The sequence below is a fragment of the Mizuhopecten yessoensis genome, unplaced genomic scaffold, assembly GCF_002113885.1.
Source record: "Mizuhopecten yessoensis strain PY_sf001 unplaced genomic scaffold, ASM211388v2 scaffold10185, whole genome shotgun sequence".
Taxonomy (NCBI): domain Eukaryota; kingdom Metazoa; phylum Mollusca; class Bivalvia; order Pectinida; family Pectinidae; genus Mizuhopecten; species Mizuhopecten yessoensis.
In genome coordinates this window covers 856,603-882,911 of record NW_018408421.1, presented here as the reverse complement: position 1 = coordinate 882,911, position 26,309 = coordinate 856,603, and the positions used below count along the sequence as shown (strand labels likewise).

Here is a 26,309-nt window from a genome sequence, read left to right as displayed (position 1 = left end):
ACTTTGTCTATTACATGTGCACTTTGTCTATTACATGTGCACTTTGTCTATTACATGTGCACTTTGTCTATTACATGTGTACTTTGTCTATTACATGTGCACTTTGTCTTTTACATGTGAACTTTGTCTATTACATGTGCACTTTGTCTATTACATGTGCACTTTGTCAACTTTCTGTAGGTGTCTCCCATGGACAGGAATTACAGTATGTATTTGGGTTTCCCTATTTCAACAAAACCTACTCTGATCTTTTTGGTCTGTATCCACGACAACGTTATGACTACGCAGACAGGAACGTCAGCGAATATATGATCAGTCTTTGGACAAATTTCTCCTCCAGTGGGTAAGTACAAAGTTTGTGTTAGCTGATATTTAAGATATTAATGAAGATGGATTTAACATTGTCATATACCTCCTTGATAATGACAGGGCACGCTGCTAGTTCAAGCTTGAGATACTCATGACATGTATTTGGGTGATCTGGTAGTGAAGTGGGTCACACTCTCGTCATTTACCAAGGAGGCCAGATTTCAATTCCCCGATGACATGAAAAGGAATGGGGTCACCTAGCAGCTGCCTGATAGATTGGGTTTTCTATGGGTACTCTGGTTTCTTCCGACATTAACCCTTTTACCACTGTAGACCATAATGGACTCACCCAGATCAATGCATGGTAGAGTCTACTAAAGTTACATAGGGGTGGAAGGGTTAAGACCCGTTGTGAACAAGCATCCGGGCCAACAAGAGTGATAAATATGTTTTGAAATAATTTCTTCCTTAATTGTTGTAAATTGACTAAAGGTTATATATTTTTAGGTCACCTGAGACAAAGTCTCAAGTGACCTATTGCGATCGCCTTTTGTCCGTCGTCCGTCGTGCATACGTAAACAATTTACATTTTCGACTTCTTCTCCAAAACCCCTGAACCAATTTCAATGAAATTTTTCAGAAACCTTCCATGGCCGAAGGTCAACACAAATAGTGAATAATATGGTCCCCAGCCCCCAGGGGCCTGAGAGCGGGGCCAAAAAATATTACATGTTAATAACTTGATTGGAATTATAACCTTGAGTTGACAGTTTGATACTTTGAACATTTTGAGCCAGCCCTACCCCCAAGGGCTGTAGGATGGGGCTCAAAGGAGTCGGTGTGCTAATAATTCTTCATTTTCCTTGTTTAGAATCAGAGGTGCTAGTTTCAAATACTTTTCAGTCTTAAATCTGTATGCTAGATACTGAATAAGATTGTTTTATTGTTTTTTGTCACTTTGAATAATACTTCTGTTCATGTTTTAAAAACAAAAATCAACTCTGTATAAATATATCAGAACTCGGGTGACTGTTAAGGCCCATGGGCCTCTTGTATGTTAAAATGTTTAGTAAAGTACTATCGTATGCATTTATGTTAGTCATTCATTATTCACTGGGCACTAATGGAAAAATAGTTATAGTAAGTGTCACTGTTATTGTCCACAGCATTTGTATACCAAATTTGTCTTAAGAGTCAAATTTAGAGCAGATATTAAACAAGATAGCCATATATCTATATTATTACTTTATGTATCTACTTTCACTTCATGTCTTTATAGATTTCTTTGGTTTTATATAAGTTAACTTGATTCCTACATTACGATGCATTGAAGAACATTTACAATGATAATAAAGTGATATTATTACATTTATACAGAGACCCAACTCCAAGGATCTTCGACTTAAAATTTTTCCGTGGAGTGACATGGGGCGAGTATAACCTATACAATCACAGCTATTTGTGTATTGGCAACTTTTCACGCAACCTAACCAACTACCGACAGAAGGATTATGGCTTTTGGCGAAAGTACTTCCCTCAGATCGCCATACGACCCTATTGTAAGTATTGTTAACAGGTTTAGTGAGGCTAATATATGTTGTTATCTGAGCCTCTCTAACGTATCCGGTTCTACCAGTTTGTTGTTAAATGTAACATTTTTAGCTAAGGCGTTAGCCGCCAGCTATTGGTATTACTTTAGTTAATGAGCTCAGATATTCATAANCATGTTATAAACATTGTATTATTAGATTCATTGTGATGTTGGCTTTCATTGAAGTTTCAATTGTTATACTACTTGATGTTTTGGAAACTTAAACAAGTATAGTAGTTCTAAATATTATGAAATGACAGAAACATTAGGCCAAACAAATTACTTGTGTTTCTACTATCAGAAAAAAATAGGGTAGGTATGTATTAGCTAGGCATTTTATTGTTAATTTGAAAAATATCTTTACTGCGCTAATATAGAGCAGGAGTTCTGACTTTAACAGTGCATATAAAAACTTAAGGGTATTGTAGAACACAAATCTGAGATAAGTCTGGTTAACCACACTGGTGTCGAACACACCAATAAGTATAGTGTGTATAATATATCATAGTTTATACACATCATATTACTATTAGTGTGTCCAGTATCTGTGGGGTTAGCATAAACTCAATATTTGTTTTAAACTTTTAATTGGCCTTATATAATGATCATTTATAGGTCAGACAGGGTTTGGTTTCCAATTCGGAAACTAGACCTGTTAAAACAGTTATCATTTGTAATTTAGAGATTAAATATTTCTAAGCAGAAAAAAATGAACTATAAATATTTTTCAACCTTTTCTGAGTTGTACAATTTTAGAGTATCTTCTGTCTGAAATCTGAACATAACTTGTTTTATGATAAATGTGTAAAACAATTCCTCATACTGGGGTAAAGTTTTTCTATATATAGTCCCAAAAACTACAGATAAAATCCTTGAGCACGTACAAGATACAAAAATATATATTTTACGTCCATTTTGCAAAACATACAACATAAGCTACAAAGACAAAACATGAGTATAATAACAGAGACCAAAATATTACAACATGGAAAAATAAAATAAAAACATGTATGTACATGTAGTATACTGTAAGCTCAGAAAAAGAGTTTATCACTTGGAAAGCACTTAATAGGCACATTGAACACGGTAAGCACATCAGCACATGGTAATTTAAGCACATTTAGAACATTTGCATACAGCACATAAAAAACAAAACCATAACATGGAAAGCTTATTAGCACATAGTAGGCACATTTGCACATTGTAAGCAAAATAAAGGAGTGCAATGGACATCTCCATGTTTCCTGGTTAATTTCTTCTTTATGGAAACAACCAGGGGAGAGTGATGTTCTGCTTCATCTTTTGTATTAATGAAAACCGTGAATATCTAAGTGCGTGTGTTTAAACTAATTTTGTTTTGTTTTTACTGGTACCTTTTTATGTACACATGTTTTACCACCTAAGGAATTAGATGTCTTAAGCCCCCATATGATGTGCTGTTATAAGTTGAATTTAATGTACATTTTGTTTATATTTAGTTCTGCTACCAAAGAGATTGACTTATTGAAATGTTTTTGAAACATTTTAATGAACTCCTCAGCTTTAATGCCTTATTTCTCACTATACAAGCTCATATTGCTATGCCTCCTATTTGTTTGAATATCATCTCTAAACATTATTGCTGGTGCAGAAATTATATGGTAACTATGTTCTATTTTAGGGGGGGAAAGCAATCAATATTACAACAGACAGGGATGGTTATTGATGGGAGAAAGGAGGATGAGAAATAGGAACTGTACCAACTCTCTCATACCTTTGAGGACTTCATGAACTTTTTCAAAAGGCTGCAAGAACTATACCAACAGTGACATGACATTTTGAAATCTGTCAGTTACTTTATAGAGGAGGAACCTCTGACTAAATCATTTTCTCTCAGACACATGAAAGCCGAGTCCACAGATCCTTCCATCAGCGAATAGTTCAAATGTAGTTCAAATGCTTTCCTCGCAAACTTTTCCTTAATGGAGAAGTCAGTGATCTTTACTTGGAACAGATTGAATCTGTGAATATTGATGCTGAAAGCCTGATGAATGTGATTGAACAGCCCCTACTTGATGCTGAAACCCTGATGAATGTGATTGAACACCCACTACTGACTAAGGGCACAAATGTTGGAAACAACGTTTGTTTTGATCAATATAACACTATGGGTGGTGGGAGCAAATTGGAAAAAAAATTAAAAGTATGTTTTTAAAGATAGAAATACTGGTCATGGCTTCCTTTTAGTTTTTGTCCAATGAATTAAAAGTCAACGCAAATGTTAAGTAGTAAAAGAAATGTAAGATCCCTGGTATACATTGTACTTTTAACAATGCTTATGATCAATATCAATAAAATAAAATAAAAGTTATAATATGTAACTTGATATTTGTTAACTTCGCTCGATTTTACTGTGTCCAACATTTGATATTAAATCTTGTGTGATATATGAGAGGGATAGCACACAAGATTGTATCAATGTCAATGAAAGCAATTATTTCTTAAGTTTTCAACCATATTTCTTGAAACTTCATTTCTAAATTTCATACATCAATTGTTCAAGACAGTTTTAAGGTCAATTTCATTCAGTCAAGGTGAAGGCTACAGCTTCACAACCTGTTCATGTACATGTGACAGAGAAATTGTCAGTGCATTCCTAACTAAGTATTCAAACCAAATTTTATAAACCTTGATCCATCATTCTCAACATTAAATCATGCACTACCTGTTTGCATATACACAAGCAACCTCAACTTTCAATAAGTCCTGTTGTCAACATTTGTTGCACAATGCTATCAGTTCTGAAACCAACAATCATGACAACTGTAATAACATAGTATGTGTTCTAGCTGGTACATTTGCAGTACTCTTTTGAAATGTATTTGAAATTAATATGTGCATCTTATTTCAAATGCTAGCCTATGAAGATGATAAAGCTGAACATATGCTATAAAGTTGTTGTTTTCTTTGTGAAGAATTTATGCAATGGAAATAGAGGGAAAATAATGTAACTCTCCTAATCTTGTGTGTGTGTGTGAGTATGTATGTTTATATTTTGTTTATCTTATTCAATATTGAAACATACAACAATGTATCATATTGAATTAGAGTGCTTTTTATATTATTTGTTCATGGGAACACAGATTCAAAATAGTTCCATTTTTCATAAGAAGAGACCTTTTCACTGCAGTGAATATGTAAAACACTTTATTTAAAAGTTTTTCAAAATTATTGAGAGACTTGTAAATTTATGGGTAGCAGTAATCCACTTGCTTATCCACAATTTAGTTTCGGCAAGTAAACATCCTTATAAATATTGTTCTGTAACAATATACACTGACTGATGCAAAATTGAAACTTGAACAAAATTCACACGTATTAAAAAGCATGCCAACCCTGGTCGATGTGCACACTTTACAAGATAACTTGCTTGAATATATATTGATCAATATACAAACTTAGACGATAAGTTCAAAGTTGAGTGAAATCCATGCCTAATTAATTAGCATACTGTACTCTGATTGGTCAATGGTTTTATGCCAAGTAACTTTGTTAGATAAGGCAAGGGTTGATATCTTATTCAACAACAAAGGCAAAGTTCAAAGATGTTCACAATCTGTGCATAATCTATTCAATGGTTTAAAATAATCAGGTATTGGTCAAAGGGGTAAATGCCAGTTTCAGTTTTTAATGTTCTATGAAATACATTGTATGGACAAAGGGAAGCAATTCCAAATTCCTATGCAAATTAATTATCCAAAGGTTTAAAATGATATATTCTAGAGGAAACTTGGTACCACTCTTCTGACAAACCTATAAAGATATACTGTACACACAAGAAGAATAACTTCACAGTGGTACACTTTTACATAAAACTTTGATTCATAACAAATTAACAGTAACTCCTTCTGTACAATTTGATGGGAACTTCGTCTTTATTTTGTTCTCCATTCCAAAAATAATATATATATCTTTTGCCTTAGCTTTCAGTACTTTCAGTACTTTGATTGGCTATAAATCCTGGTGGACCTGCAAATGTTTATGCAAGACCTTGCAAGGCTTAATGTCATGGCTCGCCTGAAAGCAGCATCAAATTATTAGGGCCGACCTTATTCCATAAACACACGACTCTGGTCCGACATGTTTGGATTGCAATAAACGAATACTGCCTTGGTTTTGGTGTAGGTGACACTAGTTTTGTAAATTGCTAATTTATAGCGAACAAACATGTACAGTAAAACCTCATTATACTGCCACCATTTGTCTAAAATGAATGGCATTATAAAGGTGTTTTGCAATGAATTGAGGGAAGCCTATAAAGGCATTTTTAAGAATACAAGAAATATGTTGGCTATAAACAAGGTGGTAAATGAAACAAGGGACATTATATCCTGGTTTTGCTGTACATTTTATGTAATACTGCATACTAGGAAGTGTTTGCCCTGTCAAATTTTCTCTTTTCGTTGGTTAAATTGATTTTTGCCTAATACTTAATTTACCTTTCATTTAATAACAATGCATAATATGTTGTTTACAAATATTCGCTGTAATGATAAATTTGCCATGATAATGGAGGGCGAAAAAGGCAAAAATTACACTGAAGTGAAAATTTCCCGATATACAGTTAGTACTTACTGTATTTAGGATTAAAATGTATCTTTTCACATTGATGATGTTACAAATATGGATACATTCAAACAAAATCCCATGATGCACGGTTAGTAAATGCCTTTTCTTACCGTTGACAGTTATCACGACCACAATACCACGGGAGGCTGCTAAGGCGGAGTTCCAGACCGCCACCTGGTCACTTACGGCAGCGGCTGGTCTTCTGATCATCATCATTCTGGCCATGTGTATTGTGTTGTATCGCAGACGGCCAAAAGACTACTGACTGAAACTTAGTCTTAGATTCCATATATGAAAATTTCACAATATTTCATGTTGACGGCCTTTTATTCTATGTATAGTTTGTGATAACACTATCAGGTATGGTCAATTGTGAGAACACTCTCAGTTTTATGAAAATCTTCACCCTGAAATAAAAATCAATGTAATATATCTCAGGTGCAATTTGATAGTTAATTGTATGGGATGAATGTACTTTTTAATTATTGCTTAATATGCTAAATATGTAGTGAAAGGGAGAAAAATATAAATTTGTTCCAATAACTGATACTGATTATATAATAAAACCTGAAATATTCAAGGTAACCTGATACACACAAATTTAAAGAACCTGGGAAAAGATCTTTTACAAATAGTGATTATAACTAATTGGTAATGGAGATGACGCTAACACAAATGTTGCCATGTTGAACTAAACTATACAACACTGATTTAATGAATTTTTCCTAACAAGAAAATATCCAGACACATTTTGAAATTAACCCCATTTTTTCATTAGAGATTTTATTTATATAAATTTGGCTGTAAACTGATGTGAAGATGTTTGGTTGGTAAAAAACATTCTCAAATAATTCTTCTTTTAATAATGATAAGAACATATTTTTAAGAGTGATTCTGACATATTTTAAACGCAAAAATGAAAAATTAGACAATGCATTTTACTCATGTTTTATTTAAGTTGGTTCAATATGTGTTTTTTCTTTTGTTTTCTTACATCTTGAGGAGAAATTTAATTTGTAAAATTTGCAAGGTGAGGTGGTTGATTGATTTTTCCATATTTGGCATAATCTGTAAATGTCAAGGAAACATTTAACTGCAATGTTTATATACATGTATATAATTACAATTTGTATACCTCTATTTTTATATGGTTGAATGTTTGATTCTGATATAAATATTGATGTAGTGATTGTGCCATGTCCTTTTGTATATTTCAATCATGACCATAAATGGTTGCAGTATAATAACTTCATTATCAAAGATTTTTATCGTTTTCAAGTGTACGTATATTGATTCCTGTGTTGCTTAAATGCACTTTACGAAAAGAAATTGATGATGTTAATTTTGCTTGCTTCTTTAGGGATGTAGGAAAAAATTCTGATTTTCTAATTAGATATAGGTTGCTTGCAGTTTTTGTATTTAAAATGTCATCAACCCACATTGTATTTAAAATGTCATCAACCCTCAGTAGCAGTTGTGTATGTATTTTTCTTGTGTATCATAGATCTCCCACTAACAGCTTTAGTCGTCCCCGACTGGTAATATCTGAGGGAATAGGGGTCGCGTTTAATCTGTCTATGAATTAGTTTGTCACATATTGTGGAATATCTCTTATACTCTTTCACATTTGTTTAACTCATTCACCCCTGCATATCTAAAGTGGACTTGTCCAGTCATTGATTTGGTGAGGTTACAATGGGACTTTGGGGGTGAATGAGTGTTTAATTTAGAATATGACATAAGGTGGTGATTTCTAATCCATGAACAAATAGTATGATATATACCCGCTATAAATAAACTGCAGGTGTATTTAAAGGCAATTATGTGTACCTTTAGGTACATTAATGAACTGCAGTTATAGGTGATTTTTAAGATATTATTCTAAGATTGAATCACTAATAGATAATTTAGAAGTTCTAGAAAAATGGGGCAAATGAAACTGAAAAAAGAAATATTTCAATTCATTGTTAAATATGTGTTTTATAAAATTGCTGGTTCAGTAAGAGAACAATGATATAATTGTGTAATTGTATACATTTTCACAAGGTATTTGAACTGCGATTGACTTTTCTTACTGACATAAACTACATATCATATGAAAAATTAAATTGTTGTACAAATGTGACTTACTTGAATGCGTGACTACACTGTACAAAGGTTTTCATTGTAAATAGACATTTTATGACAGCAGCATTCCAAACATTGTGACAGTATTGTTGGCAAAACATACATCATAATCTTTTTTATCATACCATTCATTTCGATATTTGGTGCAAAATTGAAGTTTTAAAAACGTTATTTTTACTATTGAAGAATTATTAAATAGGTATCATTGGTGACCATCAGTTTGTATATACATAATGTATCTATTAGAGCAGCAGCCAGTGTCTAGGTTTCACAAGATAACTTACAATTGTCCCTCTAAATAATACTGTATACTGGGAATTTTTTGAGGCAATGTATCTTTCGCCTTTTTTCGCCCTCCTCAATGAATGTGAATTTACTAGGACAGCGGCTATAAGTACACGACATACAATATAAAGTAGTTACATGTAAAGGGCGAAATAAACACTAGACAAAAAATAGTTTTATCGGCAAAGAGTGAATATTTGGTTGGGCAAAACGTTCCTGGTATACAGTATCCCCTAGACTGGCTATTGGTCCTTACAAAAATGTATATGATATAAAGCTGTTATTGGTGCCCTAAGCTATCTAACGCTATCAAATGGTCACTTGACCTCTTTAAATGTGTTTGATACGTTTCTGCCATTCTGTTTATATATATATCATACTCCGACTGGCCATTTGTCACTATATTTCATTAATAACTGTAACTGGTCCCCCACAGATATGCTGTAGACTAGATGCACTAGACTGGTCACTACTCTCTGTAGTCCTTAGATTTCTATAAATGTTTAATTGTTTCCATCACCCTTTATAGCCAGTAGACAGTCCCTGGGACTCTATCACAGTCTCCCTGCCCTTCTCCCTTATTTCATGTTCGGATTGTCCTGCAAACTGTATGGAGCTGATACTAAAGATTGTTACCCACTAGTTTTTACTCAGCGTGGTTGTTGTTTAGATTTGTATTTGCTGCATTAGGATTTACGTACTATTTCTTCGTGTTGAAATATTCCCTCTTTGCATATTGCAGAGTTATCTTCTCTATGGAGCAGGTATTGATTGTTATGTCATTGGTTTGTGTGAGAAAATTACGTCGTTTTCTCAAAAATTGATGACGTTACTCTCTTAAACAAGTGACGTAACAATCAATACCTGTTCTCAAGAGAAGATAACTCTGCAATATGCAAAGACGGAATACACCCTATAATAAACCAATATGTCAACAAAAAGGGAATTTCTAAATTTGAATTATGTTATAGATTACTGTAAACATTTTTTTTTTACCTGTTATTAATATGGAACAATGCAATAATTAGGCAGTGTACAAAGCTTTGCTTCTTTTAACTATCTGGGTAAACTTTAAGTATCTAAATTGTTGAAATATACATCTACTTTATTGTAATATGAACATTATACTTAACAGCACCATGTAATGGTTATAAAACAACTGTCACACACAAATAATAAGGCTGGTCAATGGCCTGTGTACTGTACTATATGAATTATGTAGAGGTTTTATGCAGGGTCTGTTTTAATAAACTGAATTGTTAATGATCAATAAAATTACAGAAGTACCTAAGAATAAAATGTTTCAATATGTGTGTGTGTGTGTGTGTGTGTGTGTGTGTGAGAGAGAGAGAGAGAGAGAGAGAGAGAGGGTTTTATATTCATATTTTTATTTCCCGAACTCAATGTCATCGCAAAGAGACAATAAAATTAAACCATCAGTTTTGTTTTGCTTGTTGTAACTGGATTTATGACTGGAGTTCTGGGTACATGTAGATGGTTACATGTACATCGTGGTTAAGATATGCGTGAACCATTTATCCATTGAACTGTTTTTGTTTGGTATTTATGATCTATTTGAATGACACAGCTTTGCAAACAAACAACATAATGCTTGCAAAGCGGTGTCATTCAATTAAGGGACGTATAATGGACGTATAATATACTGTTCCTAAATTGCTGATGTGGCATCGTTTAAAGCTAGTTTCCATTGCCGGCATGGTGATTTCAAACGATGTGCATTTTGTACGATATTGCAGACCTTGGTCTTGTTTTTGATGTAATAAAAGTATTTTTTTGTATTTTCTTTTTTCTTCTGAACGTAAATTTACAATTACATTGTCAAGTCTCACAATGCACAGCGATAATTCAACAGAGGTCATGTTTATTTACATTGGATATTGTAGTTCCGGTCAGTGTTGTATTAATACGCAAAGAATTGTGTCTGGTGCTGCATGGTAATTAAAGTCCTATCAACGACATAGCTTTCAAAGAGGCTATATAGTGACAATGCCATGCAAATGTTAATATTGTAAAATGAATGACATTACATATATAAGCTTACTCATGTTGCTGCCTGTTAGTGAATTAGAGTCACACAACCAGATTTAGCACTTGAATCAACAATAACAAACCTTTCCAGGAGTTAAGCTTAGCCACGTTCTCTGCACCATTAGAATATGTCATGACCAAATCTCGCGGGAGCGTAACGGTAAAATTGACAAGCTCTGGAGTTGGGTGTTGCCCCAGTGTACTATTCAAGGGACAAATATCAGAGATGAAACCCGCATGGTTGGAGTCATGTAGGCGATAAACCTGTCATCCAACCAACCAACCAGCCTATCAGTTGGTCATTTTTCACCCGGGATCAATTCGATGTTGTCATGGCAATACCAAGGGTGTAGTGAACGTGAGGGTTGTGACATAGGACAGGGACAGAACAAAACTTCCAACACGATGTATTTAGAGACGCATATGATCTCATCAGAAATATTCTTGGTGTGGTGTGACTCCATTATTGTATGATACTCATTAGCATGTTTTGCAGTTCAATTGCCATTACCCGTGTTCTCTCTTTGAGAACGTGTCGTGATTAAACCTAGGTGTTCATGGCGGCTGACGTCGATGCAGCAAAAGATGCATGTTTATTCCTCTAGAACAGCTCTTGTAGCAGTCTAGTCAGCGTGTTTGTGGGTCCGGTCAGATATAGCCATTATCGCTGTGGCTTTGTCGACCATTTAATTATGGGTTGCTCGATAATGGGTATGGTAAAACTGTACTTGGCGACGATTCTTTTTACAAAACTTGAGCGAGTTTTAAATATCCGTTTCGTTGTGAATTTATTAACCAGAGTTGTTTGCGAGACCCTCGTTTCAGCATGTCTACACGTGCCTTTAAGTGCCGCTTGACATTTCTCCGACTGCCTTTGAAAGTCTTTCTATATGTGCTATATATGTTTGTGTCTCAAGAGTCAGCGACATTGTTTGAGTCTACATGCATATACATTTCACTCTAATAAGTCCCTGTTTTGACAATGGTGAGCCCAATGTCAATATCCCAATGCCATTTCCCATCTCTGGAGCAATAGATATTTCCTCTTAAATAGCATCACATTCTGATTGAGTGACCAAGTCTTTCACATTGGTGTGGTACCGATTGCAAACTTTCTTTCAAATACTAACCCCCTATTATCCAACGTAGTATAGCCTGCATTTAGAGTGTTCAATCAAAAGAATACGAGGGCAGACCTACTGTTGAAATTGTTCACCTTCGGTACGAGAAGAAAACAGATTTATTATCTTCCTCATCTATAACTGAACGCCATCTAAATTAGTCCACAAGCAGTGTCGTAAAGGCGTCGAACTATCAACTTTGATCTTTGTATGAATCCAATAGGAGTGTTCGGATCATTTTAAGGTTGAGATATTAGACAACTTTCATACCTCTGGAGTTATTTCAACAACGACCATTTTACATAAGATTTTTGTCTTTTCTTCGTGTTCCTAGTAAAACTCCCTTAGGGACCTCTCTTTCGAGTAAAAGCTAACCTTTGTATAACGTTCTTTTGGTTTTTATGTTTAGCTTCAGAGTTGTCGATAGGTCATTTCGCTATAGGATCGACTATTTTTGTGACATTCCAAAACTAGGATAATCTGCAAATCTGTTGTTACTTTTGTGTATCTCTAAACTTCCCATTATGTCAATAAATAAAATGATAAGGCGAATCTCAAAACTAAGGCAACACAAAGTGGTGTAGGAACACTTAATTGTAATAACATTGTTGAATATCTATGTATATTTTTGTTACATAATGTCTTATCTTTGCTATATTGATTTTCATCTTATTTGGCTAAATTTAACTGTATTCAGGTGGAAATGTGTGGCTCCGTCGAAGTGGATTTGGACTTAATTTCTTTAACGCCCAATCGATAGCTAAGGTCATTTACGGACGTGCCTCCATGTGCGTTGTGTGTGCGTGCTTGGGTGTCTGTGTGCCGGAGGTAGGATATGTTGGTGTATCTGCCACATTGGCATAGCTCGGATCTGATGCCGACTTTATAGTGCTAGGTTTCCTCTTTCTTTGAATGGTAAGTTTACAAGACTTGGACCATTCACGACCGTACAACACATGTAGAACGACAGACACATTTTTTTTATAAACAAATGTATTTGAACAAACAGGTACAGTAATAGTCAAAGAGTCAAATTAAGACAGAATTAGCTACGAGACACATGATCACTGAACTGGTATGGATTGGACTATACTGGTACGTCAATGGTAGTGCGTCTGGGATGTTGTCACGTGGTAACTCGTTTAGCTTGACCTTTCTTTGCACCTGGAATAGAAACAAAACCATTAGGTTAAGGTTTTAGAGGGTTTAGCGTCCTATTGTGGGCGGATTGGTCGAGTGGTTAACACTCCGCCTTCCACGCAGCCGGCCGGGGTTCGATCTTCAGAGAAAGTGTTTTTCTCCTGCCCACACAACTCCAACAACCCAGATGGAGTATAAATTTGTCTGGGATGGATGAGTCGGTATCTGTGCTGTAGCATTCAAGTGAGGTGGCACTATAAATGATGGCGTTGGAAGCACGGTCCCACCACAAACAGAACACATTACATTTCCAGTACACACGCAGGCATGCACACATAGGGAGATCTTAGGCATGTGGAATAGGACTAGTAATTAGCGCCTAATAAAGCAGCCCCTGCGAATTCCTCAAACATTGTATTGATTAATGTATATGCTAATTGTATTAATTGTATATCTATGTACTGTAAAGCGCTTTACGCTTTATAGTGGTTTATGTTAGCTATATAGGGCGCTATATCAAATGTTGAATATTATTATTATTATTATTAACAGCTAAGGTCATTTAGGACGTACCTCCACGTGTGTAATGTTTGCGTGTTTGTGCATACATGTATGTGTGCTGGAGGTAGGGTATGTTGATGTATGCGCCTCCTTGTTATAGCGCTGATCTGATGCCAACTTTAGAGTGCTACCTCACTGAAAAACCATGCCGAACGAACCAAGCATAAGTTGTATATTTGTTTTTAACAAATATTATATCATTTTGAGGTTTGAAGGTAGACACGTGGACGGTACTTTTAGTTTATTGACATATAATTTCTTGTCCAATTACTGTACTATAGCAAAGAGTTATCTACGATATACATGAATTGTTAACATATCTCGTTTAAGAAAAAAACCGTGATGATACTGTATTCTACCAACTCTGGATTTGTTCAATAACATTATCAACATCATTGTCTTTATTTTGCTATGAACAGCTATGGTCGTTTAAGGATGTACCAGCCTTTGGTGGTGGAGGGAAACCAGTGTAACCGAAGCACCTGGCGACCTCCCCACGTTGGCCTCGAACCCGTGACCCATTGGTGGACGGCTTGTAGACGTAGACGGTCAGACACCTTAACCACCTGGCCATGGTTGCCCCCATTATTTTATTGATAAATAATGTTCAAATATAAAAATATTATGGTATTGTACTTATTATCATGAATCATATTTTTAGAAATTTTGAACCTGCATTTAATGAAAACCACATAATATGTAATCTTTTATTGACAAATATATTTCACGAGTGTGGCTAATAATTTGATATTTTTCACGAGTGCGCAGCACGAGTGAAAAATATTAAAATATAAGCCACATGAGCTATTTTAGCATCACAAGCTATTTTCTGGTATGATTGCTTATAAAAATGTTATTAATTGTATATTTATGTAAATACTTAAATGTGTGTACCAAACATTTACCATAACAACCACTTATTCTACCGTGGCTTCATTTGAATCTGAACAAAAAATCGTTGCCTTTGAATGCAGCGAATAGAAGATACCGTTATGATTGTTCAATACCAAAAAGTGATATTTTCACATAAAATATCACTTTTGATATTTGTCACAGTGTGAAAGATATCAGTTTTATCAAGTTGAGAGTAATAGAATCTTTCACCACCTTGGGGGTGAGATAGGAGAATCTCAACCCGAGGGGGAGGATTCTTAAGTTGCCAAACACGAGGCTTTGCCGAGTGTTTGGCAACTAAAGAATCTTTCTCCGAGGGATGAGATTCCACTATCTCACCCACAAGGGGGTGAATGATTCTTTTTCTCTTACCCTGTTCTTTCATTGTGTATCATATGCACAATGTAATGATAACGTTACATGCTAAATTCAGGGTTGACGTGACGTTGATGGATTGTTGACGTGACGTCATTGTATTGTTAAAGAGACGTCATGCCATTGTTAGTAACATGGGAATCCCCCCGTCTCAACCCTTGGGTGAGACAAGGAAATCACACACCGGTAAAAATGCGGATACACCTGTCCAGGGTAAGAGAAAATCCGATATTTCACTGGCAAAATGTAATAAATGTTTTAATGCACTAAGCAACCTTCAACTATAAAACTTTTTACGGTTCACATCATATGTATTCAATATACATGTATGTATCAGATATCGAATTTACTCACCAACATGAATGGCAATCATAGGGTTATCACTGGTATTGCCGATACTGAAATGTGCGTTGCCATCGTTTCCAACTTGGATCTCATTCCCGGAGCAACTTGAACCATCATAGTTGCCGGAAATGACGTCACAGTAAGTGCCTGCTGGAAGGCCGGTCTGCAGTGTTTGATCCAAGCTGTGACTGTCCATATTCATAACGATGAATCCCTTGTTGCCCCTACCGAAGGCGATCTGGTAGTTACCGTTATCCCACCAGTGTTGCAGGTTCTGTCCCATGACGACGTTCCTGAACGCCACCATGTTGTACATTTGTCTCCATCGATGTTCACATGTCTGGAAAATATTAGCAAAGTAGTGCAGACGGGCAGAGTGAAGGCGGAGTGAAGGCAGAGTGAAGGCAATGTACAAGACCCTGTTTTACGTTATGATAAAGAAGGCAAAGTATATATAAGACCAACCATTTTCACAGCTCCGACCTTTTTTCTGCCGTTTACAAAGACCCTGTTTTACGTTATGATAAAGAGGGCAAAGTATATATAAGACCAACCATTTTCACAGCTCCGACCTTTCTTCTGTCGTTTACAAAGACCCTGTTTTACGTTATGATAAAGAGGGCAAAGTATATATAAGACCAACCGTTTTTACAGCTCCGACCTTTCTTCTATTGTTTACTTTGTAAATCTTTATTCTGTCTCAAAACTTTGGTTGCTACATCAGAGACGTATTATACGTCTCTGCTATCATGCTGATCTTGCCCTTTTACAGAATTTATTGTCACAGCATGCATAAACTGTAATTTCAACATTCCTATACAACCGTGGATCGAACCCGCAACCCATGACTTCCTAGTCGGACTTTCTTCCACTGAGCTTAAATATATATACACACGGGACTTCTGTTAACCCTGCATCGGTCTTATTGACGAGGACCAAGATGAAACATCTTAAGACAAAGCACGGTCAGCTTAGCTTGTTACTGTGAAGATTATTTTTCTGCTTGATGCAAATTTTTCGCGATATCAATTCCCTCTAGCGCGAAGCTAGAAGGCGATCGTAATACTACGTACAATTTAATCTGCCACACATAATTATTTCCATTCTCGCATACGACCTTACCTTATCGAACTCGTATTCAACATGAACGGTATACAAAGTATGATAGTATAAAGCAATATACAGGGCTCGAAGACGAATGCCTATCACTGTCGGAATGATGTTGTGTAGCAATAGGTACCTATTGTGATTGTAGGCACTGGTTGTAGTTGGTATCCGTAAGTAATTGAGAACATATAGATAACTTACCCATCCGTTACCACACGTTTGATCACCGTTAATGGTGACGTCATTGATTGTGTCACCGTGATGAGGGGGGCCCTGGTCAGTATTTGACCTACAAACAAATGTCGATTTCATACAAGTATGGATGTCCCATCTGTTTTTATACTGTTTTGTGTTTTTTTGCAAGTTGGTTGTTATCACCCTGGAGATAGTTCCCTTCACTGCACCAATAAAGCGGTGCATTTTGAGCAGTGCACTATACAATCGAACTCCGTGAAATGTTTAGAATTTCTGTAGTTTTTAGTATAATATTGAATGGAAAGCTGTTAGAAAAGCTAAAGTAGTACCGCAATATTTAACCTGGACATTTTCTCGCTGGAACGGTAATCTTTTATTTACTGTTGCTGTAGCTTTCTTTTAAATATAACATGTTTTTTCCTGATCAGTTTAACTGCCCTCTGACTTTGTCCTAAAGGAGCGTGATTAATCTAAGGGAAACAAAAGGCTATGTTACCCTCAAACAATAGCAATATATATATATATCTGGCGCGTTCCAAGACTGTAAACGACGTTCATTCAAGGCATATCAACTAGCCATCTTAGGGGCGGGGGATGGCTGCCCCATACCCCCACGGGAAATGATTGAAATCTAGAAGCGCTGTGGATAAAAAAGTGTTGTTATTAAGATAAATATTTAAGCAGTAGCGATATTAGGCAGTCTTGTTGAAAACCTATGGTTTATCTGAGTCGAAAAAAACCTCGTCAAATTCAATATTTTTCAAACCTTACAGCATTTCACACCACCTCTAGGACCAGACACAATAAATACAAATTAAAAAGTACATTTGAGGGTTTTTGATGTGCATACAACTGTGTATTTGTATGGTAACCATATGTACCTGTCAAAGTTGTAGCTGCTCATGAGGCGCGTGAACCCGTATGGATGGGCCAACATGAAGGTGGTGGCGAGTTTGTATGGGCGTGGCTCGAAGTGGGTTATTGGACCACCTAGTGAGAGAATAGTAAAAAGAAATTAATTTGTTAATTGGATAATTATGCGGCCCGAGTCCGTCCCGTCCTGTCCCGTCCTGTCCTGTCCCGTGATCAAAGTGGTTGTAAGTATTTTTCGAACATCAAACACTGAAACTAATTTCACATGGTAATGTGGCATTTATGTCTTACAGACATTTTCTAGTTTTCTACAATATTTTCCATCCCTTAGCACAACGATTGATATTGACAGAGTTACATACAATACTATGATTATTTCAAGGCTATTGGCTGTATTAGCACCATCCGGGCAATCTTACCTCCTCCTCCGTGTCCTCTCTGGTTGTCATGGTTATCAATAAACACAACGACGTCATTAGAGTTGGGCATATTCCAAGCCTCACCCCAGTTGTGAAGATAGCTCGCCTTGTTTTCATTTCGAAAAACCTGTCCAAGTTTCGCGCCGAAAATAAAGTTCGTAACTCGCCCGATCCCTATGTATTCGGATGCACTAATCGGCTCCGAACCCATATCAATCACTTCCTGGAAGATAAACGGTTTCACTCCCGAACCGAATACCCCCGAGTTTAGATTAGTAAGTTTTCCGAACAACGATCTGAGATCTCCGGGCCACATATGTTTGGCGGCGTCTACTCGGAACCCAGCCACGCCAATGTTGATTAGATGGTTCATGTAGCCAGCAATTTCATCCCGGACGTAGTTCTTGCTGAGTTTCAGGTCAGCGAGACTGACCAGGCGACAGTTGCGGACTTCCTCGGCGTTGTTGTAGTCGTGAATGTTCATATCGCTGCTGTGGCACTCGCTTCCAGAGTTGAAGTCCCAGGCAGAGAATGGAACCCCGGGATACGACAGGCTGTCTCCGTCCCAGTGGGATCCCGCTGTCCCCGTGCCGGACCCACCTACTCCCGTCATGTGGTTGATAACGGCATCCGCGTATATTCTGCAGTATACATACATGTAAATGAACATTCTCTATTATGGTAAGGTAATTGTGATAGATTTACATGAATATTCATGTACAGCAAGATACCAAGGGGTCTTAAAAGCTAACATAAAATCGGGGTCGAGTTGTTTTAACTATTTCAATGTTGCGACTCATGGACTAAATATCCTGGAGCATGGCAGGACCATAGAACCAGTTCTGTCAGCATGGATGTATTAATTTCTTCATGCCCAATGTGTGTGTATGTGACATATGGTTTACACCCAAAATTCCTCAATTTGGGGGCACATCACTTCAGTCCAAAGAGCCACACTATCTACATTTATACTGAATATGGTGAGCTTGACCTTGTGTTGCTTCTAACTAGATATTTTGACAATACAGGCAATCCTTCGGACCAAGAGAGTCTAATCGAACATATGCTTGGGTATTTATCTGACACATGTTGGTCTACCTGATAATGACCTTGTTTGATCTGTTGACCTACCGGACGTTGACCTAGATGTACTTGTAGACCCACCTCACGTTGACCTTGTTGTAATTGTTGACCTACCTGACGTTGACCTTGTTGTAATTGTTGACCTACCTGACGTTGACCTTGTTGTAATTGTTGACCTACCTAACGGTGACCTTGTTGTAATTGTTGACCTACCTGACGTTGACCTTGCTGTAATTGTTGACCTACCGGACGTTGACCTTGTTGTAATTGTTGACCTACCTGACGTTGACCTTGTTGTAATTGTTGACCTACCTGACGTTGACCTAGTTGTAATTGTTGACCTACCTGACGTTGACCTTGTTGTAATTGTTGACCTACCTAACGGTGACCTTGTTGTAATTGTTGACCTACCTGACGTTGACCTTGATGTAATTGTTGACCTACCGGACGTTGACTTTGTTGTAAGTGTTGACCTACCGGACGTTGACCTTGTTGTAATTGTTGACCTACCTAACGGTGACCTTGTTGTAATTGTTGACCTACCTGACGTTGACCTAGATGTAATTGTTGACCTACTGACGTTGACATAGCTGTACTTGTTGACCTACCTGACGTTGACCTTGCTGTACTTGTTGACCTACTGACGTTGACATAGCTGTACTTGTTGACCTACCGGACGTTGACCTTGTTGTAATTGTTGACCTACCTGACGTTGACCTTGCTGTAATTGTTGACCTACTGACGTTGACCTTGGTGTTATTGTTGACCTACCTGACGTTGACCTTGCTGTAATTGTTGACCTACCGGACGTTGACCTTGTTGTAATTGTTGACCTACCTGACGTTGACCTAGATGTAATTGTTGACCTACTGACGTTGACATAGCTGTAGTTGTTGACCTACCTGACGTTGACCTTGCTGTACTTGTTGACCTACTGGCGTTGACATAGCTGTACTTGTTGACCTACCGGACGTTGACCTTGTTGTAATTGTTGACCTACCTGACGTTGACCTAGATGTAATTGTTGACCTACTGACGTTGACCTTGATGTAATTAATGCACTGACCGACGTTGACCTAGCTGTACTTGTTGACCTACCCGACGTTGACAAAGACATAATTTTTGACCTACCTGACGTTGACCTTGCTGTAATTGTTGACCTACCTGACGTTGACCTTGATGTAATTGATGCACTGACCGACGTTGACCTAGCTGTACTTGTTGACCTACTGACGTTGATATAGCTGTACTTGTTTACCTACCGGACGTTGATCTTGTTGTAATTGTTGACCTACCTGACGTTGACCTTGATGTAATTGTTGACCTACCTGACGTTGACCTTGTTGTAATTAATTTACTGACCGACGTTGAACTAGCTGTACTTGTTGACCTACTGACGTTGACCTTGTTGTAATTGTTGACCTACCTGACGTTGACCTTGATGTAATTGTTGACCTACTGACGTTGACCTTGTTGTTATTGTTGACCTACCTGATGTTGACCTTGATGTAATTGTTGACCTACCTGACGTTGACCTTGTTGTAAGTGTTGACCTACTGACGTTGACCTTGTTGTAATAGTTGACCTACTGACGTTGACCTAGATTTGACCTAGATGTACTTGTTGACCTACTGACGTTGACCTACATGTACTTGTTGACCTACTGACGTTGACCTTGTTGTAATAGTTGACCTACTTACGTTGACCTAGATGTACTTGTTGACCTAGTGACGTTGACCTTGTTGTAATTGTTGAGCTACCTAACGTTGACCTTGTTGTAATTGTTGACCTACCTGACGTTGACCTTGCTGTACTTGTTGACCTACCCGACGTTGACAAAGACATAATTGTTGACCTACCTGACGTTGACCTTGATGTAATTGTTGACCTACCTGACGTTGACCTTGATGTAATTGTTGACCTGCTGACATTTACCTTGTTGTAATTGTTGACTTACCGGACGTTGACCTTGTTGTAATTGTTGACCTACCTAACGTTTACCTTGTTGTAATTGTTGACCTACCGGACGTTGACCTTGATGTAATTGTTGACCTACTGACGTTGACCTTGTTGTAAGTGTTGACCTACCTGACGTTGACCTTGTTGCACCTGTTGACCATGTCCCTGAGTTGATCCTCGTTACCACTCCTCGTGATCAGTTTATAGCTGACAGGCTGGTACCTTTCCCACCATGGTCTGTTACTGACCAAACGGTTTTCATTAGGTGGCGATATCTGAAAAAGATATAAAGCATTGGCTTATATCATAAATAAACATCATTACAATTCTAACTAAGTAACCAATCAACACCGAAACATACCGACTGGCTCATTTCTTGAAAATTAACAGCTAAAAGAAAGCAAGCTCACCGAAATCAGAATCAGTAAAAAACGATGAAAAGGATTACCTGGACGCCACAGAAACCGTTCGGCCCCAGAAACCGTTCACACTCCTGTGCTATGTCCGACCACTTCCACTCGAACAGGTGCACAATCGTATTGCGACCGGGAGCGCAGGTAGGGTTACTGTACGTACCCGCAAGGGCTGAAAGATTACAGATAATATATGTAATTATAATGCGTGGACCTGTTTGGGACTGAAAATAACAAACAAAAGATGATGATACTGTGATATCACGTTATGGCTGAAATATAAAAACAGCATATGACTAGACACTCGGGGTATGATAGAGTATGGGATGGAAACTACCCATACCTATGCCGATTCACTGCATGTGGTCTTCATAAGGAACATAACTTCGAAGTTCACGGAGAAATTTCAATGGAAGATCCGTGTCCTCAGTGACATTAACTCATTTACCCCTGAAGACACATTTGAACTCTTCCAATTCAAAGGTTGGAATAGTTCATTATGAAATTTCAGGGGTCAATCAGTTAATGGGAACTGATATGGAGATTATATTACAAACCAAGCCACAATTAATTGTGACAAACAAGATAGTACAAGGTATGAGGTCTGCTTCTGAAAATATCGCGTGAAAAATCATAAAAAACAGCTAGTCATCTTCATTCTTGGTATTGTTGCAGCGTATGTATCTGTTATTGAAGGACTAACGGAGAAACATACCGCGAGTCAGAAAAAGGCACTTTCAGTGAGACCAAAATGCTCCCCGGCACAATGAAAAGCTCTGCAAAGGCCTTATGGGTCAGAAAGATGAAATCCTCTTGTTGGTCATATGAAACAGTCTAGTTCAAGAGGTTAAGCGATAGCTTTCCAAATGGAATCAGCACAATCCGGCACGATGTTGCCGTGGAAACCCTACTGCTGATAATGTTGTCGTAGGCACTGCTAACATCCATATTGATGTTGAACCACTAACACAGCGCACATAAACAACCAATGACGAGTTTACGAATTATTTATCACCAAATCAAAATAAACGTCATGCGAGCTGTACAATGTCTTAAAACACTGCTTCCTTTGAACATCTCAATTATGAACAGGCGAGCGTCTGAGTCAAAGGTTCAAGTTGTTTCGTAAAAGCTAAATAAGACAACTGTTTAAGAAGTCTACATAAGACAACGAGACGTTTAAGAACAACTTATTAGTAGAGATAAGCTTGTGTAGTATCTTGGAGGAGATGATGTCCCAGTGTCTAATGTTCTTCTACATAATCTGACAACCTGAAATCGGCCGCTAGGCCTAATAAGTGATGAACAGCGCTTGTTTTGCTGGGCTTCTCTGATGCTTTCGGCATCTTTGACCATGGCGTACTTTTAAACTGCTGGAGTACGCGTATTGGATGACTGGTGATGCACTTTGTTAGATCCAGTCCTACGTACATTTGTTAAGTTAACGATCACAGTGTATTGGCATAGGGTTAACCACGTCTCATGGCAATTTCATAGACTTAGGGTTTCCTCAGTAGACTGCCCCTCGTCTCTAGAACCTTGTATAGATATGCAATTTATTAGAGAAAAAAAAATCAACTCTTATAAATTTGATCAATTGGATATCTGATTCTAGATTTCTAAACTAGGGGGAGATAAACTAGTAGAAAAATGCTGCTGAGATTTTTTTCATAAAAATTAGGGGCTGGTACGCAGTCTATCGTAGAGGGAATCCTTGCTATGTGTGATACACGTGATTCGGAAAGACAGCTGCTGTTTTAGGAGGAGTGTAATTATCTAATGTCACGAAGACGAAAACATTGACCTAATTTAGTGGTGTGAAAAGTCACACATTAACGTCAGTAGTTTAGACTCTAGGGACCAGACGACCTAGCTGTTAATACCATATGTCATTCTATACACACACATAGATAAAGGACTTCTTATTTGTATAGTATTTACCTGAACACTTTCTATATAGCGAAGATACAAAATGTATATATGCTTTAAGTATATGTCAATATTCATTTGTGATTCTTTTAACACTAGAAAAAACCAGGAGCAATACTTATTCATGCACTATAAAGTATCTTACAGTTGTTTTGCTGATTAAATATCATTATGGAAAAAACCAGGTTTATCGAAATGAAAATGCATTAATGGCCTACAAGCGGCACTTAAACAATGTCTGACCCTAAATCTGTAATTCTGAAAAATACTTGTCAAACAAGTTCAGTGATTACATTCTGAATAAAATCAGCTCGATCAGGAAAAATACTGCTGAAGTGAACTTTTCTGCTGACAATGATATCTCTGTCCTGACTGCTGACATTAAATTTGATGGGGAACCATTGGCAAAGCTCTTACCAACAACCCAGGACGAGTTGCGCAATATTATCATGACCTCGCAATCGAAGTCATGTGACTTGATCCACAGCCTACAGACCTATTGAAGCATTGTCTTGAAGCACTGCTTCCTTTGATTACTTCAATCATGAACAAATCATTGGCTGAGTCAAAAGGTCGATTGTGTTTCAAGGCGCATGGAATGAACAAGGTGTTGAAGAACTACCGCCCAGTATCAAATCTGCCTTTTCTGTCTAAGATCTTCGAGAAGGTTGTGTCCCGGCGTTTAGAGGCTCATCTCCATGCAAACAGTCTCAATGAAAACCTGCAGTCGGCCTACCGCATGGGACACTCTACCGAGACGGCCCTCCTACATGTACATAATGACATAGCTTCTGCATCAAACCACAGGAACTAATTGTCTTTTCCCCAAAGTGTCAGCAAACAATGGCTCTCCAGCTCAAGGTCGGTACCAGAAATATTGAGAATGCCCCAGCTGTTACAAACCTAGGGGTATACTTTAATAGTTCACTGAACATGGCGAAACACAAAACAAGTGAACGCTATTGCTAAATCCTGTTACTACCAGATCAGGAACATCGGCTGTATCCGGTAGTTTATAACTGCAGATGCATGCACTATTTTGGTGCATTCACTTGTTACCTCTCGGTTGGATTATGGTAATGCCCTGCTCTGTGGTATATCTGACAACCTAACTAGTCGTCTGCAGAGAGTCCAGAACATTGCAGCACGGCTGGTTACTCGTACTCGAAAGAGAGAGCACATCACACCTGTACTATATTCATTACACTGATTACCTGTACGATACAGGTCGCAGTACAAAATTTTGGTGTATACATACAAGGTACTGAATGGAACAGCTCCCCAGTACCTACAGGAGTGTGTTACCCTGTAACAGCGGTCACGATAACTGCGGTCGGACTCTCGTACTTTGACCTATGGAAACCGGTGCTCTGGGAGGGTTTCGGCCACGCTGTGGAATAGCTTACCATCTGCTATGAAAAGTAACATACCCTGGTCAAATTCAAGAAGAACATCAAAACTCACCTCTTCACGTCTGCATTTTAGAATCTTTGAAAAGACCACCCTTTTATTTGTTCAAGTATATGCACATTGCTTGTTAAATGTATAAAAGTGATTGTAAGCCTTTGTTTTTGTTTCGATTCACAATTATAACTAATTACTATTATCCATATGATGTAAAGCGCGTTAGAGGAATTTTACAAATTATATAAGGCGCGATATAAACGTGTATATTATTATTATTATTATTATTATTATTTAAACCCGGTCATATACATTCACTGGCTATAACATATATCTAAGATCGTAATTTTAACCGGAAGTCGCCATGACCTACATAACGTCAGTCATGTAGAAAACTGATTTGGAGCAAGATAAAGATAAGCCATCATTACTCTGATTAATATGGTAGAGACATTAGTTTGACTTTAAGAAATAGGATTAAGTACCTTTTCATGAATTATAAAAATAAGAAAAATGCAACATTATACTTACATGTACATAACTGCTGTACGTTTTGTTATTAACAATATTCCATTTCGAATCTTTAACCTGGTGTGTTGACTCTGCTGCGACATTATTTATTTCTATTTTACCTGACATACTATTGAATGTTCCATACTGTTAATTAAACTGAATGATAGTTGACAACACGGATATTAATTTACAAAATGTAAACATATTAATGAAAAAGAATATGTCTTTGTAAATCAAAACCATTCCATGCTTTAACATAATTTTGCCATTACCGTCATTAAAAAAAATCATATAATATATATATAAACGAGCAACATATCTATTATTTATTAAAAGATTTTTTTTTTTTTTTATAAAGAATTATTTCAAATCAAATACCTTGTCGCAATTTACAGATAAGCAAACTTTTTAAAACAATCATTTATGTATTATAATGACCAGCATGAACAAGAGCATAATTTGTCTGGTTTACTCACTTACCGACAGTTACTAAACTCGACAATAAGAACAATGAAAGCATTTCGTTGGTCGCTGTGAAACACAATAACAAAACCGCTCAGGAGCTCCTCTTTAAATGTAGGAGCTTTGTTGATAGATAAGAAATGGAATGAGGTTGAAAATTAGGACTGAGGTCGTGTCATTCTAATGTCTAGAACATAAGACTTGTCCGCATTGACTTGGAGCCTTTAACGTGAAGTATGCCGGTCATCTTACCGATATTTCCCACCAGGAAAATTGCTAAAATCGAGAGTTGGACACACACTACAGATCGAATTTTTCTAAACCAGAAATTACGAAGGTTAAGTTTAGTTTTATTGGGTGTAGCCTACTATTAACAGCTAAGGTCATTTAAGGACGTGTAAAATGGAAAGGAATTGCTAGCCGATTATTTTTTTCCACTAATTTAATTCCTTTTCTTGACAGTAACATCCCCCGTCCGTATATATTGTTTACGTTACTTACATCATTGCGGTGTCACAATTGATTGATATTTAAGGGCCTGATCCAA

General features: G+C 37.1%; 2 protein-coding genes across 2 annotated transcripts in view; one reads left to right on the top strand and one right to left on the bottom strand.

The window, feature by feature from the left end:
* Positions 1-9,722, top strand: part of LOC110459689 (acetylcholinesterase-like) — a 22,249-nt gene extending 12,527 nt beyond the window's left edge. Inside the window, exons 9-11 of the mRNA XM_021512059.1 lie at positions 181-343; positions 1,687-1,868; positions 6,628-9,722. Coding sequence (XP_021367734.1) covers positions 181-343; positions 1,687-1,868; positions 6,628-6,773 — 491 coding nt within the window. The 3' untranslated portion in view covers positions 6,774-9,722. The remainder of the gene's footprint in view (positions 1-180; positions 344-1,686; positions 1,869-6,627) is intronic.
* A 3,353-nt stretch (positions 9,723-13,075) lies between these two features.
* On the bottom strand, positions 13,076-25,888 carry LOC110459687 (alpha-amylase). Its single transcript, XM_021512055.1, has 8 exons — positions 25,781-25,888; positions 21,490-21,626; positions 21,171-21,316; positions 18,000-18,640; positions 17,589-17,697; positions 16,714-16,801; positions 15,415-15,745; positions 13,076-13,254 (listed from the first exon to the last, which is right to left on the bottom strand). Exons 1-8 carry the CDS (start codon positions 25,818-25,820, stop codon positions 13,217-13,219), a joined length of 1,530 nt encoding a protein of 509 aa, XP_021367730.1. The 5' UTR covers positions 25,821-25,888; the 3' UTR covers positions 13,076-13,216.
* Positions 25,889-26,309: the final 421 nt, after the last annotated feature.

Coding starts and splice junctions, on each gene's coding strand:
- LOC110459687 (XM_021512055.1), bottom strand. CDS start 25,820: ATGCTTTCATTGTTCTTATTGTCGAGTTTAGTAACTGTCG. Junction 21,317..21,489: donor ACGGTTTCTGTGGCGTCCAG/GTAATCCTTTTC, acceptor TATCTTTTTCAG/ATATCGCCACCTAATGAAAA. Junction 15,746..16,713: donor AAACGTGTGGTAACGGATGG/GTAAGTTATCTA, acceptor AATATTTTCCAG/ACATGTGAACATCGATGGAG.